This window comes from Microcebus murinus, chromosome 21 (genome assembly GCF_040939455.1).
Source record: "Microcebus murinus isolate Inina chromosome 21, M.murinus_Inina_mat1.0, whole genome shotgun sequence".
NCBI lineage: Eukaryota > Metazoa > Chordata > Mammalia > Primates > Cheirogaleidae > Microcebus > Microcebus murinus.
In genome coordinates, this window is record NC_134124.1 from 9,224,970 (window position 1) to 9,238,290 (window position 13,321).

The 13,321-nt window shown below is 40.3% G+C and overlaps 1 protein-coding gene across 2 annotated transcripts in view; it reads right to left on the minus strand.

Annotated features, from left to right (window-relative positions):
* DIAPH1 (diaphanous related formin 1) overlaps nucleotides 1-13,321 on the minus strand; it is an 83,969-nt gene that overhangs the window by 42,202 nt on the left and 28,446 nt on the right. For both annotated transcript variants that reach the window (XM_012749010.2, XM_012749009.2), the window contains 15 exons: nucleotides 12,953-13,054; nucleotides 12,489-12,619; nucleotides 12,205-12,291; nucleotides 11,260-11,323; nucleotides 10,012-10,151; nucleotides 8,456-8,564; nucleotides 7,880-7,990; nucleotides 7,592-7,710; nucleotides 6,874-6,990; nucleotides 6,165-6,280; nucleotides 5,602-5,666; nucleotides 4,236-4,415; nucleotides 2,779-3,483; nucleotides 1,681-1,795; nucleotides 1,207-1,215 (listed from right to left, as the gene is read on the minus strand). In XM_012749010.2, coding sequence (XP_012604464.1) covers nucleotides 1,207-1,215; nucleotides 1,681-1,795; nucleotides 2,779-3,483; nucleotides 4,236-4,415; nucleotides 5,602-5,666; nucleotides 6,165-6,280; nucleotides 6,874-6,990; nucleotides 7,592-7,710; nucleotides 7,880-7,990; nucleotides 8,456-8,564; nucleotides 10,012-10,151; nucleotides 11,260-11,323; nucleotides 12,205-12,291; nucleotides 12,489-12,619; nucleotides 12,953-13,054 — 2,170 coding nt within the window. The remainder of the gene's footprint in view (nucleotides 1-1,206; nucleotides 1,216-1,680; nucleotides 1,796-2,778; nucleotides 3,484-4,235; nucleotides 4,416-5,601; nucleotides 5,667-6,164; nucleotides 6,281-6,873; nucleotides 6,991-7,591; nucleotides 7,711-7,879; nucleotides 7,991-8,455; nucleotides 8,565-10,011; nucleotides 10,152-11,259; nucleotides 11,324-12,204; nucleotides 12,292-12,488; nucleotides 12,620-12,952; nucleotides 13,055-13,321) is intronic.

Sequence of the window (13,321 nt, forward strand, 5' to 3'; positions counted from 1 at the left end):
AGACACCATACATTTGCAATGGCACTCAGAGCACAGAGCCCAGACCCAAGAAGGAAACTTATGCCAGAAGCCAACACAAGGACAGAGTCTGTGATTAGAAAATCACTTGATTTTAACTTTCATTGTCAACTAGTCTTTACTAATACACTAGAGTAGTATAAGTGGTCACCATCACAGTATTTTTAACTAAGAGAGTGGAAGTAATTCCCTAGGCTGGACTTCAGCATGGAAGGTGACAGTTCTCTTAGAGGAAAAGGCCATTTTACCCCAAATGACAGGGCAGGAAGACAGGCCTGAGCATTATATCTTACACTCCTACATACAAACACACATATAACTAGGGGCCACCAAAGGCACCTTGCAATCTATTAGGTGCCTTATTAGAACAAAGCGCATCCTGGTTTTACCAGATCACTTAAAGAAAAAAATAATTGTATTTGTGTGTAAGTGTGGCAAGGAAATGCTCCGACATTGCACTTAATTTTCACCACTAGGGTAATAATAAACCTCTAAATAAACAAAAGTGCTGGAAGAAAACATCAATACAAAATTACTAGGCTATAATTGTCATTATACAGAACAAGATCTTTTAAATACTATCTCTTTCAGGGGAAATAACTACAAGTGCCCTATCACAAGGCAGCATAAAACCACAAGAATTAGGAAGTGAAGAAAAAGGGCAAAAGAGATCAGCTCTTTTAAAATAAAACATATGAAAGTAAAAAAGAAAAGCAAGAATTTACACAGAAAACACAAACCAAAAGTCAAGATACCTGGATCTGATCATATAATCTTGGGAAAGCTAGCTAACGGTTCAAAGTCTATGTATGCTACCATGGAGATAATACTCACCCTACCTGTCTCATAAGGCTTCTTTGCAGGTCAGATAGGGTAACATATGTTAAAGCACTTTGGAAATTATAAAACACAACAGATATGTAAAGTAATAGTAATGGTACTTAAGTTGTCTCTCACCTTCCAAAGAAAGAACAAGTATATGGGAGCTTCAGTTTAAAATAACTTTCTTCCCCATTAGTTAACACCACAGCTACTGGTCCTTTGAACTCCAGGAAAAAAAACTAGCAAAAGAGAAATCAACCCTCACTTTCTGGTCTCAGTTTTCTAAAGAGAAATCCCTTTACATCTGTTTCATCTTTGTCTCTAATACTGAAGAGATTAACCTAAAAGGCTCTCTTACAGTCTTACCTTTGGAAGCTGTAGAAGCAGAGGGCCAGGAAGGAGAAAGCATCAGATATTGGGAAGAAATGGAAGAAAAAAAGAATCACATATGTTTCTTTGTTACTGTTGACAGTTGCTCAGCCACCCAACCTGTTAAAGACTCTACCCAACCCTTATTAAGTAAGTACTCAGGTCTGGAGATGGCACCTTAAGGCAGTGCCAGAATCTGTCCAAGAGTATCATCAAAATGACAATAAGGTGAGTTTGTGTCACCTTTCTCATATCCCCAAAAAGTTATACTGACATACAACAGTTCTCTTTCCCAAACTCAATAACTCCATAATACAAAAACATCTTCTCTTCTGAATGGGGAAATCCACCTCTCCTCTACCCAACATCCCCTTTCTCCCTCACCCAGGGAAGAGAAGGGAATGAGAAACCTACTGAAAGGGTATTCTAAGCCCCACACTGGACCTTTGCATTAAAAAGGAAGGTACTCACTCTTGGTCTGGGCAGAGAAAGTATGGGTAAGTTTGGCGAAAAGATCATTGTTCTCAAAGCGGTCCTCCTTCACCTTTGTCCAAAAGCAGTCTTGGGAGAGGTCCTCAGCCACAAACTGTGAATAAAGGCAGGTGTTAAGAATTACAAGCTGAGCCCTATACTTTCCATCCTAGAAAAGTGCTGAAGATGCAAAAGGGGTGTCTGGCTGGCTATCAACAATGTCTCACTAGAATAAGACTAACCTGAGACACAGATAACAGCTGCAGTGGAATTAGGAGATGAGGCTTCCAGTTTGTTTATTGTTGATTATTCAACAACTAGATTCAGTTACACTATTCATCCTCCTTCTAACTTCAAATCCTTTAGCTTCAGAAGCATTAGGCTTTATTTCACATCTTCTCTTGCTCAACATTACATTTTCACCATCAGTTTGGGCGACTGTGCCAAATTTGTTCGTTTTATGAACAAATACACGTGTGTATATCTAGGAGTGTAAGACCATAATGCTCAGGACAGTTCTTTGCATTCAGGGCAAAATGGCCTTTTCCTCTAACAGAACTGTCACCTTCAGTGCTATGAACAAATCACTAAGCTTTTTATTTTGATTTGGTTTCTGGATGCAAAAGGCTGACTCAGAATCATAGGTGTCTCAAACACATCATGGCAACAATGCTGTGCCAGGCAAACGTGGCCCGTGTAACTCACATCTTGGGGAATGGAAGTATCAGAGTGTATTCATAAATCTATGACTTTTGGATCAGCACAATTATCAGTAATTTGCAGACTGGTGAAATGACTATTATCAAACTCTGTGTTACCATGGTTCTCATATTCTCAGAGAAAAGGCAAAATATATTAAAACTTAAGGATAAGTTTAACTAGGAGAAGTTCAGAGTCTAGACTTCACAGAACTCTCCACGGTGATGTCTGGCATATAAGAGATGTCTAATATCAACTGAATAAATATAAGCATGAGTGGAACTTGAAGACAGAAAGATGCAAGCCATAAGGGAGGCCCACCCATGCACAAAATACAAACTAGGAAACCAAAGTGGTTTCTTAAGATCTACAGACGAAGAAATGGACAGAAAGTCTTACCTTCGACCAGTTTGGCCTCCGGAGCTGCACCTCTGGCTTATAAAGCTTTTTGGGGGTTAATCCAAATGGCAGAACTGGGGCTGCGGGAACTCCAAATCCAAAGGGGGGAGGCGGAGGCATACCCATTCCAGGTGGAGGTGGAGGAATGCCAGGACCTCCAGGAAATGGAGGTGGTGGAGGGATTCCAGCACCACCAGGAAGAGGGGGAGGGGGAGGTGGCATTCCTGGTCCCCCAGGCAAGGGAGGAGGAGGTGGGGGGATGCCAGCACCCCCAGGCAAAGGAGGGGGTGGAGGAACAGCAGCACCTCCAGGCAAAGGAGGGGGTGGGGGAATGGCAGCACCCCCAGGCAAAGGAGGGGGTGGAGGGATGGCAGTAGCTCCAGGTAGAGGAGGGGGTGGGGGGATGGCAGTAGCTCCAGGCAAAGGAGGGGGTGGAGGGATGGCAGCACCTCCAGGCAAAGGAGGGGGAGGTGGCGGAGGAGGAATGGTACTACCCCCAGGAAGAGGAGGTGGGGGTGGTATGCTAACCCCTCCTGGTAACGGAGGGGGTGGTGGTGGAATAACAGTGCTGGAGTCACCAGGTAAAGGAGGGGCAGGGGGAACTGTAGCACTGCTAGGAACAGAAGGAGCTACAGCAACAACTGCAGCAGAGAGAGAAGCCATTTCTTTCTTGGCATCTTCCAGTTCCTTTGACAGCTTGGCAACCTACAGAAACAACATCAATATGAGTACTTCTCACCCCAATGCAGGGGCTATGAGGAGGGCTGGAAGAAACCTAAGAAACTTACTTGATCCAAACTTCCCATTTTACACATGGAGGGATCGAGAGGAGCAAGATAGATTGTACGATTTATCTAAAGTCACACTGCTATTTAGTGGCAGAGCCAAAACTAGAATTCAGGTCTTCATGTTTAAGAACACGAAGCATGGTTTGTGTTAAAAGGACAACTTCAACCTTTATCTTAAACTCTCCCTTTGATTAGAAGATGTAAAGGTCAAATAAATCAAATGTTCTAGTTATCTAACTAACACAGGCACTATACAGATAATTATGTAACCACGTAAGTGGCCAAGTCATCAGACAACACAGACCATTTGAATACCACTATAAAGAAAGAATAAATCTGTGCAGTGTGACTAAGATAACAGAAAAGTATCCAATATGTAAACAGTTTAATTTTTATACCTACTTATTAGAAGACTTATTACCTTTATTTCTAGGTGGTACTGTGAGCAACTAATTTTATTCTTAATGTTTTTCTATATTTTCCAAATCTTCTGTTTTATGTATCACGCCCAAAACAAAACAAGTATATGATTTTAAAAATATGCACCATATAATTAGATTACCCAGTAGTTAGGTGAACCCTGCCTAGGAGTAAGATGACTGACTCCTGTTCCAAGATAGGCACCTCCCAAGGTTACAGGTCCATCTGCCCTCCCTGCCCAGGCATTACCTCTCCTGTGAGCTGAGACACCTCTGCTTCCAGGTTCTGTTTCTCTGTGGCAATGTGTTGCTTTTCAGAATCCAAAGCATCTTTTTCTCCCTGAATATCCAGAAGCTTCTGCTCAAAGTCGTTTTCCATCTTTTTCATTTCCACCTGTAGCTCATGTCGGGCTGTTAACTCCGAGTCCAGCTAAAGAAGAAAAGAATCAGGCTCCCAGCAAGCTCTCCATTTCAGTAAGAGGCACCAGTTTTATTCCCCATAATTTACTATTTTGTGTCAATATTTGATCTATAGAGCTCACTGACCCACACCTCAGGTAAGGCCACAGGGAAAAAAGCACCATGATTTTCACCTTAAAGTCAAGGTTAAAGGAAAGGGGATTCGGGATTATTTTAATAGTCTTCCTATTTTTATAGTTTTAAAAAAAAGAAAGTAAGGAAAAAACCTAAGATTTTAAAGATATTTAACCAGGACAGCCATAGTAGTATAGAGCCAGTAGTCTCTAGGATCAAAAAACTACTAACAACAATGGGAATCCTTAACTTGGAAATTCATGCCCAGGAGGCCAGGCGTGGTGGCTCACGCCTGTAATCCTAGCACTCTGGGAGGCCTAGGCGGGTGGATCCCTCAAGGTCAGGAGTCCAAACTAGCCTGAGTGAGACCCTGCCTCTACTAAAAATAGAAAGAAACTAATTGACCAACTAAAAATATATATACAAAAAATTAATCAGGCATGGTGGCGCATGCCTGTAGTCCCAGCCACTCGGGAGGCTGAGACAGAAGGATTGCTTGAGCCCAGGAGTGTGAGGTTGCTGTGAGCTAGGCTGACGCCATGGCACTCACTCTAGCCTGAGCAACAAAGTGAGACTCTGTCTCAAAAAAAAGAAAAGAAAAAAAAGAAATTCATGCCCAGGAAATTGAAAATGAATTTAGAGAAAAAAAAAAACAACTTTTTTAAAAAATAAATAAATAATCAATAGGAGTCCTTAACAACTGAAGAGAAAAAGAAGACCCAGGTATACTCCAGTGTCTATTGTTCTCGGAATAAGAGGCCAAAATGCCAAGCAAACCTGAGAGTGCCATCACTATTAGGTAAGAGTATCATCTGTCTTTTTTGTCCAGCCCAGCAACCCAAGAATTGTGCAAGCCCACCACTAGCTCCTCATGGTCACACCCAAGTCACCTTCTCCAAGGCCTAGAGGAAAGGTTTCCCCTGGGAATTACACTACTGGGTGCCAAATGCTTTCAAAATACCATGCACAAAAATGGTCTCACAGGTCAGGAAAACAATACTCCTCAAAGAAATATATACCTAATACAGTTGTTTTTTTTTGTTTGTTTGTTTGTTTTTTTTTTTTGGAGCCCTCACACACACCTTTTTTTCTAGCTCTGTAGCTTTGGCTTCAGATTTCTCCACCTTTGTTTTATCAATCATTTGATCTAAAAAGAAGAAGAATCAGTATGTAAAATTCCCAATTCTACTGATCTACCCCTTTCATACCTAAGCCCTTCAATATAATCAAAAAGCAGTCTTTTGTCCTTTTGCTTATTTTTGTTATCCTTCTTAATGTTCTGCACTAGACATAGAAATTAAACTTTCAGTTAAGTTTAACATATAATTTCTAAGTACATACATGGTAAGGTTACCATGCTGGATGGCATGAAGAATGCCTATGTGTGACACCTTTGACTCTGGGACCAGCAGGAGTTACAGATAATAAATGAAGTCCATCCCTGCAACAGGCGGTGGTTTGTGAGGAGGGGCAAGTTTTGACTTATGTAGAAATAAACTAAAGGCCTGTATATTCCCCAGCAAAGATATTTGTTATGACCTACAAAAGGACAAAAATTGAAAACTCTGGGGACTGGAAAGATATCTTCTCTGAAATTTTCACTGAAAGATAGAAGCAAAGGAACCAGATAGGAGAGTATGCTTACCAATCAATCCCTCAATATCAATCCGAAGGTGCCGGCACTTGAAGTCAGGGTCAGCCCCATTCTTGTGCAAAACTATCTGAGAAATACATTCTTCAATCAACTTATAGTACTGTGGTCTATGAGAGAACAAAACGGGGTTATCAAAGGAAAATAAAAATGTAATTTTCAAAAGTATTCAGGACTAAAAAATGTTAACTGCTTTGACAATTAAAAAACTTGAGGATAAGTGTTCTGGAAAAAAAAAAATCTTTTTGTAAAGTTAACAGAAGTATCACTGCCATGCTAAGAAATCTCCTTCTTCCACACCAGCTATCCTACTACTTCAGATGATCAAAACTTCTTGCCATCTGCGTCCTAGTGCCAATACTTTTCCATCTGAAAACTGGAGCTTGATCAAGTGTGATGGATACCACTGTTGCAACCAGAAAGAATTTTAAGTAGCCACCTCCCTTTGCTATCATGTTCACGCCACCTACCCACTTCCCTCCAAAAATGGAGGGGCATTCCACCTCATACATCTTTTACATATGAATGCCTTTCAGTTGAATTAAACAAACAACTGACAACTTCTCTTGTATCTGTGATTAATGACCAATCCCTGGGTCTTTGTCTTTTCTTTTTCTCTTTACAGAACCACTTTTGAATTTAAGGATTTTGCTTTCTCCAGTTAGGCTCAAATTCGAAACTTCGTATAAGCACACCATCTTACCTGGCCTCGTAGTCATTTCGTACCAATAGGAGGTGCTGAAGGATGGACAGGAAGTGTGGCTCTGCCTTTGAATCTTTCACTGTGTTTAAGAGAATCTGGAAGACTTCACTAAAGTCAGTGGAAAAGGGGAGCAGGCTAAGGAAAGCAAAAATTTAGGAATTCTATGTGACAGGTGCCTTGCTCAACTCTTGGAGAAGCGAGGGAAAAGCAGCAAGATACCACTTCCACTCTGCCAGAAACCTTAAGCTCTATAGAACTTCATTTTGCTGAGGGACCAGTGAGTGAGTTGAGCGATACTATACGCAGAGACAGGGTCCTAGTACTTGGCTTGAAGATCAGGCAGTAGACAGAAACTAGAAGACGACTGCCTCAAAGTCAATGGTGGCAAATATTAAGAGGTAATCAAATGACACCCTCTGTCAGTCCAAACATCTCTAAAAACCAGCTCTACATTTCAGTAAACTGGGCTATCATGTTATAGGAAGTTTACTCTGATTTTGATGGCTGCTTCCATGCTGAATAACACTCAGGTCACCTTTACTGATTTCCCATGCTGAAGTAAACAAAGCCACCAGCAATAAAAGGACACCTGCCTTATTTACTGAGAAGATACATAAGCCTGCTGCCCTCTTCTAAGTCATCATTCCCCAAACCATACCATCCTGGGATCTGTAAATGAATGTCTTATCTGTCTTGAAGCCAGTCAGTAAAAGGATATTCCATCTCCATGCGAATGTCATCCAGCCTTCCCTTCAAATCATAGGAATCTTCTTCCCCTTGTTCATCAAACACATTTAGTTGCACTCTCATATCATCATTTTCAATCTCTCGAAGGTCCTGTCAATGACAAAAGTAGAAGTTAGGGAACCCAAAAGTATTTTATGGGGCTAGAAACCCAGGCCTTTCAAACCTGGCTTTTAAGTTGAAAACCAGAGTTATCCCAGGGATAAGAGGGGCTGTAAGAGCAAAATCAACCCTGCCTTTCCGATAAAGTGTAATATTTTACCTGCAACACCTGATGTAGCCCCAAGCGCATCAGTTCACTTCGGATGTGAACTCGGAAGTCAAGTTCTTCAGCTGGAGTGATGAGAGCATTGATCAGCTGTAGGCATCCCACCTAAAATAAGAAAATTCAGCAGCTATGTCAAAATGCCAACTCCTGGAGCTCAAGATTCCATTTTCTTTACATGCATTCTGAGGCCCCCAAATATAACCTGAAAGATATTGCACAAAAATTCTAAAAATGACTTTTCTACTAGACAATGAGACCTAGCTGGAGCATAGGTCCAGAGAACTCAGAACTCTAAATGATTCTAAGGACTTGACAGTAAGCCTTGTTATTATAAGCCTTGGTTTTCCTAGCTTGATACCATGTCTTTTTTTCCATCTCATAATAAGGAAAACTGTTCCTTGTCTTCTTAGAGAGAAATTTAATCATTTCCCCTTCAGAACAAATTCTGAAATATAAAACACATAGTTGGGAGCCACTCCATATGTTCCATTAAAAGGTCAAAGGAACTCTGACTGAAGACTTTCCTTCTTGAATTCTATGCTTGGGCTCAGTTTCAGGGAATATACATGCCTTGAGTGCAATGGAAGTCCCACTTTTTAATCCATCCAGCAGTGGCTGGAAACGTTCCACCTCATCCATCTCAGCTCTTTCTGTCATCGCCTCCAGAACCCTTTCATTCCTGCCCAAGAGAAAGGAAAAGGGAGAGAACTGCCCAGGTGCTCTGACACAGACATGCATGAAGGGTAGATCACGCAGGGGCACAGACCAGTTAGGAAACAGGACATTATTAATTCTCCAGATTTCTCACATTCTTCTTCTTACCAACCAAAGAGCAGGGGCCAGAATCTGCCAAAAGCTAAGAACCCTATCTTCAGAGAAATGTACTCCCTAAAACCCATGCAGATTCCTTTCCAAATTAAGATGCCTGTTCCATGAAGTATAAATTGGTACAACTTTTGGAGGGGCATTTAATAGTACTAATCAATTGCTAATGCATGTAACATGTGGCCTACTTCTAGAAATCTATCCAACATATATGTATAAATGTGAAAGAATATATGTACAAGGATGTTCATTATGGTATCATTTGTAACAATAAAGATTCTTGTCACCTAAAACAGGGGAAGGAATCTGCTAAAAATAAATTGGGGAATTATTAAATTATGGGACATATGTACATATGGAACACTAAATAGCCACTAAAGATAATATGTAGCACAGTCATAGCATTGTTAAAATAAAAAAAATAAAAAAAGATAATATGGTAGATCTGTAAGTACTGACATAGAAGGATGTCTAAGATTTACTGTTAAATATTATAAAAATAAACAAGTTGAAAAGAATGAATGGCATGATTTAGCTTTTGTTAAACGAAATACCTATGCAAAAATAAACATCTATCCTATATGTGCAGTTGGCTTTATAGGCATAAAGCACCATTCCTCAGCTCTAAGATACTATCTTTTGGGATAGCAGAAAATGTCTTAGAATCAAGGAAATGCAATATGTTTGCCTGTGCTTAGAAAAAGATTTATGAGACTATACCAAGCCATTAACAGTGGTTATCTCTGCTGAATAGGATCTGGTAAGGGATGAAGCTGTTAAATTCTACGTTATATAATTCTATATTGCTTGAATTTAAAAAAAAAAAAATTGTGTCACTTCTGTATTAAAAAAAAAACAGTAAAAAGAAACCCTTGTTCTGGATAATACAGACTTTTTTTTTTTTTTGAGACAGTCTCACTCTGTCATCTAGGCTAGAGTGCAGTGGCATCATCATAGCTCACTGCAACTTCAAATTCCTAGGCTTAAGAAATCCTCTTGCCTCCGCCTCCCAAGTAGGTAGGACTACAGGTGGGCACCACCCAACCACCCCCAGCCAACAATAGACACTAATGGAGATGTAGGTGATATCTTACTACACCTCTGACAACCAGTGGTACACTCAGGACAGCCCCCCATCACTTAGGAATTGTTCTTAAATATTAAGATTCTCAGTGTTCACTTCTGGGAAGAAATATGATATCACCTAGTATTTAAGACCAAGAGGACACACAAGCAACTCAATTTTCCTCTAGACTTAGAGAAGATGAGAATATAGAAGAAAAATAATCCCAGGTACATACATGTCCTCTGGCTGTGGTAGGATACAAAGAGCAGACAGCAGCTTAGCTGCATCAATCATCATGTTGGGAACAGCAGGATCCATGGCTCTGACCAGCAGTAAGATTCCTTCTTCTGTCTCCAACATGGTCTTGATTCCAAACTGGTAGGACAAGAACAGAAAAAGGAGGCTTAAAGACAACAGCATCTAACTGGGGACAAGTTTAGGGACTGTCATGGGTTGAATGGTGTCCTCAACAAATTCATATGTTGAAGTCCTAACCCCCAGTACCTTAGAATGTAATCCTATTTGGAAATATACTTGTTGCCGATGTAATTAAACTACGATGAAGTCATACTGGAGTAGAGTAGGCCCCTAATCCAACAGGACTAGTGTCCTTACAAAAAGAAGAAATTTGGATACAGACACACACACAAGGAAAACACCAAAGGCAGAGATCAGGAGGATATGTCTATGAGCCAAGAAATGCCAAAGATTGCCAGCAATCTACCCGAAACTAGGAGAAGGTCATGCACTGTATTCTCCCATACAGCCTTCAAAAGGAACCAAGTCTGCTGACACCTTGATTTTGAACTTCTAGCCTCCAGAACTATGAGACGGTTTCTGTTGTTTAAGACACTCAGTTTGTGGTACTCTAGTAAACCATTAATAATACTAGGGTGGAATACTTTTCCCAATATAGCTAAACAGAGATGAGCATAGCAAAATAATTTTCCAGAAGACAACAGAATTCCATGTCTTCTAAGAATAAAAACCTTTGATTTCTGTGTTCCTTTTTAATACTCTCCCTTCCACTCCAATGGAATAAGTTAATTATAAAAAAATTAAACAGTGAGAAAGATAGATTTGTGCTCAAGTGCAAATAATTGTAGGCTCTCTGTGTGTAACTAAACAAACAACAAAGAACACAAAAAGATTCTAAAGTAGAAATAGTCTGGAAGGAATAAAACAAATAAATAACCAGAGAATGAAGTAAATCTTCCAAAAACAGTAACTATAGGTCAGGAAATTTAAGAATTAACAAAAGATAGTAAAGAAAGAGGAAGAAAATGGGGCTACTCCTGAAACAAAAGTTAGAACTAGGAGAAAATGTACATAGAAGCATGTACATGTACATGTATAGTTATCATATTAAAAGGGAAAGCTAAATGTCTTGAACCTCATATTCCTAGTTCCTTTTTGGGGTTTGTCAATAGAAAAGAAAGAATGGGGGTCCAGATAGGGGTTGGAGAACGGAAAAAAATCTCACCTTGTTGTTCATAAAAGCTTTCAAGCAGCGAATGATCTCATGCTTGTTCCGGCTATCATAGCTTCTATATGTAGAAAACATAGTAAGTCAAGTCCCTTTATTCTATACCCCTTTCCCATTTGACTTTTCAGTCTTGCAAATAAAGTTCTCAGGAGTATCCCCTGACAACTTTACTAGTAGCTGAGAATATTACTAATAGCTGAGTAAATTCTAGCATATAGTACTTGGCTCAGAACACTGACAAAATAGGTCGCTGAAGAGCGATCCCCACCATCAAAGAACTTTGGCTAATCCCTTTGTAATCCAAGAATTTAGTATTATGTTAAAACCTTCCCTTTAACTCCCTGGAGGCTCCTAAGTGCTAAACTCTATCAGGATATATCCCGTCTATTACTGCTTGCCTCCTACTTCAAAGGCTTCAAGTCTGAAAAGGTAAATGCAGGAGCTCTAGGCCCTATATTGTTTTATTTTAGAAAGATTCCAGAAATACTTTGCCTCAGGCTGGCTTCAAGGTAGACTAAGGCAGCCCAAGGTATCCCCAGAATTATTCCAACCTTGAAGATTGCCATAATGCTAGGCCCACAATGATCGAGTGTATTATAAGACTCCCAAATGGGATATGACCCAGATGAGATCACAGGGCAGCTCTGGACTAAATGAGATCCTATTTCCAGACTAAAAAAGAATCAGTGCCAGGAGACTAATAATCTTACGTGGTATAGACCCCCTATTACTCACCATGAAATTTAAGTTCCTTATCTCTTTCCTCTATCTACAATCGTCATTCATCCTCTAGTCACCCTTACAATAAAACCCATTCTCAGCTAACAGCACATTCCCCTAGTTCGTAACTTTACATTTAACTGCTATTTTCTCCTTTATAGCAAATAGTCAAGTCCCCTACAACCCTATACCTAGATATTACAAAGAGTTGGAAGTCCTCACCCAGCAATCTCCTCTTTCTCATCATGAAGTCGTTTAAGGATGTCCAATAAGGAGGCCAGGCCCTCAGCACCAAATGTTTGCACCCAACTGTAAGGAACAGACAGAAACAATGCAATCTCAAATCAAATCAATAAATACCACTTTACCAAACAAAGTTTATCCTGGCAACTCTTTACTTCCAATTCAGACCATTCGCATACTTTCCTGACTCCTTTGATCTTCAGTCACCACTGGTGAACTCCAATGTTGGGCTCCTGCTCTTGGTACCTGCCCCCAGTTCTCACCTGACAGGGTTGTTGTTGAGAGACACACGAAGGGACTCCAGGCAGCTGAGCAGATGCATATCCCGCAAGCCTGACCTCAGCTCCTGAATGTACATCATGGCAGACTTGGAGCTCTCCTTTTGGCTCATGCCCTTGATAGGATAAAGAGATTAGCAAATACTAGACTCAGTCATAAATTGGGGGCTAATATTAGTTAATTCAGTTTAAATAACATCAGGGCAGACACCCATCATACACACCAGGTAAGACTCAGAATTGCCTATCCCACCCCCCATATATACTTCATGAAGATTCAATCAGGCAACAAAGGAGGTAAGAATGGTAACTCAAATAAGAGAACAAATAATGAGTAGGCTTATATAATGGAATGAACAGAACTGATGCAGACATAAAATGTTATATAAAATGGGCAAAACAGGTCAAAGATGAGGGCACAGGTCATGGGTACCTGCCCCAGAACTCACAGCCTTGGAGGTGTGCAAGTACTGGGACACCATCTCCCTCTTGATGATGATGTCCTTTTCCCTCAAAGGTTGCTGTTTTTCCTCATTCAGGTTCATATCCAGCTAGTAGATGGAGAAAAAAAGAGAAAAAAAAAAACAAAATTAACTCAAATTCCTTACAAGTTTTTAGTGTTTAATATTTAGTACACTTAGTGAAGAACACATAAATGCTTGAGTATATTTTGCTTATGCAAAATGCTTATTTCTTTTTTATTTTTAGAGACAGGGTCTTGCTCTGTCACCCAGGCTGGAGTGCAGTGGCACAGTCATAGCTCACTGCAGATTCGAATAAAGTGATCCTCCTGCCTCAGCCTCTCCAGTAGCTGGGAC